This window comes from Cyprinodon variegatus, unplaced genomic scaffold (assembly GCF_000732505.1).
Source record: "Cyprinodon variegatus isolate N-32 unplaced genomic scaffold, C_variegatus-1.0 Scaffold189, whole genome shotgun sequence".
Lineage (NCBI taxonomy): Eukaryota > Metazoa > Chordata > Actinopteri > Cyprinodontiformes > Cyprinodontidae > Cyprinodon > Cyprinodon variegatus.
In genome coordinates, this window is record NW_015150642.1 from 889,765 (window position 1) to 892,039 (window position 2,275).

At 39.7% G+C, this 2,275-nt stretch overlaps 1 protein-coding gene across 1 annotated transcript in view; it reads left to right on the forward strand.

The window, feature by feature from the left end:
* The window catches only part of ryr2 (ryanodine receptor 2 (cardiac)), a 250,576-nt gene that overhangs the window by 103,472 nt on the left and 144,829 nt on the right, over window positions 1-2,275 (forward strand). Inside the window, exons 27-28 of the mRNA XM_015379302.1 lie at window positions 1,631-1,773; window positions 1,933-2,047. Coding sequence (XP_015234788.1) covers window positions 1,631-1,773; window positions 1,933-2,047 — 258 coding nt within the window. The remainder of the gene's footprint in view (window positions 1-1,630; window positions 1,774-1,932; window positions 2,048-2,275) is intronic.

The window sequence follows — 2,275 nt, forward strand, 5'->3', positions numbered from 1 at the left end:
CAGTTAGTCACAGTCAGAGAAACAGGACTACACGTCCAACGTCTAGTCGATAGACAGTATGTCTAATTGTGACAGGCGGTAGTAAATCCATGAGCCGTTTTGAGTCATTATCAGTTCCTGAAAGAGAGGCGTCTAAGTTTTCCAATTATGTCAAACTTGTGGAAATGGAACAGGAATTAAAGAAGACATGAACATGTAAATAAATAATGGCTTCAACATTTGCTTAGAGTCACCCTGCCTGCTGGTTGGTAACAAAAGCTGTTAATTTTGGTACCTTTGCATACCTTGCTCCAATACCTCCCCCAGCAGTGTTCCTGAATAGAGGCTTCATGTTAACAAAGTGCACTTTTTTCTATATAAAGGCTCCTTCGAAGCACTGCACTTATCGTTGTAACATCTGTGCAATTCACATCAAGTTGAATAACACTAAAAACATGTTCATTACGGCAACTTGGTGTGAAATGAATACATTAAAATTCTAAAATGTTTATCAACATGAATTGTATTCTTTAAGCTTGATATTTACTAATTTCCATCTTAAAGGAGTCATCATCTGGAAATATGATGTCAAAAAGTCTTCGTTGGTGCTGAGCTTCAATTAAAGCCTGACAGAAAAATCAACAGAGAGAACGTGGCTTGTTAGTTTATTATGTTTTTGTTCAAATCTAACCAGCCTATAAAGAATACATTCTTTACAAGCTGCAATTTTGATCCTGTCATGGCGGTGTGGGGGTCCAGTCACACGCGGTCAGCGTGCATCACTGTCACCTGGGAGTCTGAGGATCAAATCCCGCCTGGGCCACACTCTTTCTGTATTAACATCAGGAAGGTGCTAACATTAGTTCACTTTGCTATTACCACCCCTTCCCACTATTCAGGTACTCATCTGCAAGCTGTTATTTGCTCCATCGCCACTAGTCCTCTGAAACCAATCCAGACCGGGCTTGGATCAGTTAACTGTGCAGAGATTGGTTCTTAAGAACATTTCCACATCAACCTATCACGGTTCCTCATAGGGTTGCCAACCGTCTCTTTAAAAACTTAATCGTTCCGCATTTAGAAATAGAAGCACCTGTCCCGTATTTAGTGGAAAAGGAGCGCACTTTGCCGTATTACTGTGAGAGTAAAGAAATAGTCAGTAAAAAGCTAATGGAAAATGAAGAACAAGGGCACGTTAGATATAAAACCTACGATAAACTTCCCTGTCCTGCGTTTTGACCAATGAGCTGACAGCATATATGGAACAATCCAGAATCCCGTCTTCCCATTAGTCGAGCAAAGTGTTGCTCACCGAGAAGATAGCGGGAGACAGCAGAGCGGTACAGTCATTGCATTTAGGGCACAAATATGTTTACAAGTTTTTACAAGTTTACTGTTTCACCAAAAATGTGCACTATTTATTTTTTGTTTTATATTCATTTTTACAGTTTGAAGTGAAGCAGGAAAGGCTTATGTTTAATATAATTATTTTATTCAGCAAGGTTTGTTATTTTGTATTAAAGTGAATTGCTGGATAATAATTTCTTTCCATGTGTTCATGTCGCTCACAAATATGCATCCAATTCAATGCAGATTTGAGTCAAATAGTTATAGTCCTCTGATACGTTATTCTGCCCCTCTCTCCCTACAGGAGCTGGACGATTTTGAGTCTGTGTCAGACTTTGAAGTCCTGCTGAAGTCTCATGGTCCCAATGGTCCCAGTGGACCCGACAGAGATGAATTTAATAACCACAAAGATTACGCCCAGGAGAAGCCCTCCAAGCTAAAACAAAGGTACCTTTCCAGGACACAAACAGCTTCATCTCACAATCAACTGCAGATGCTATAATCCTCCAGATGATTACAAATGTTTTTGGTCATATTGCCTTGCTTGTGTCTTTCTGTGTGAGCAATGAAAATGAAACTCAAGGCAGTGATGTGATTTTTTTTAAGGTTTACATTAAAGAAAAACAAGCCAGACAACAGCTGTCCCTCGTCTGCTCGTCTATCAGAGGAGGTGGTGGCCGATGACAGAGAGGCGTACGAAGTCTTTATGCAAGCATCTACTGTAAGAAAATGTCAATCCAAAATGTCAAAATCCTGCATGTTTCTATCAGCAATCTCCTCATAGCTGAATACAATCAGAGATGTATTTATTGCACCAATCTTGTACCCAGTCCCAAACTGTTCAACATGTGACCCCCAAAAAACAGTGCTACAGACTGGCAACCGCTAAAACTCCATATAACCATTTTATAGGGTAACAAAACTAATTTGTAAATGTAACTCAATAAAC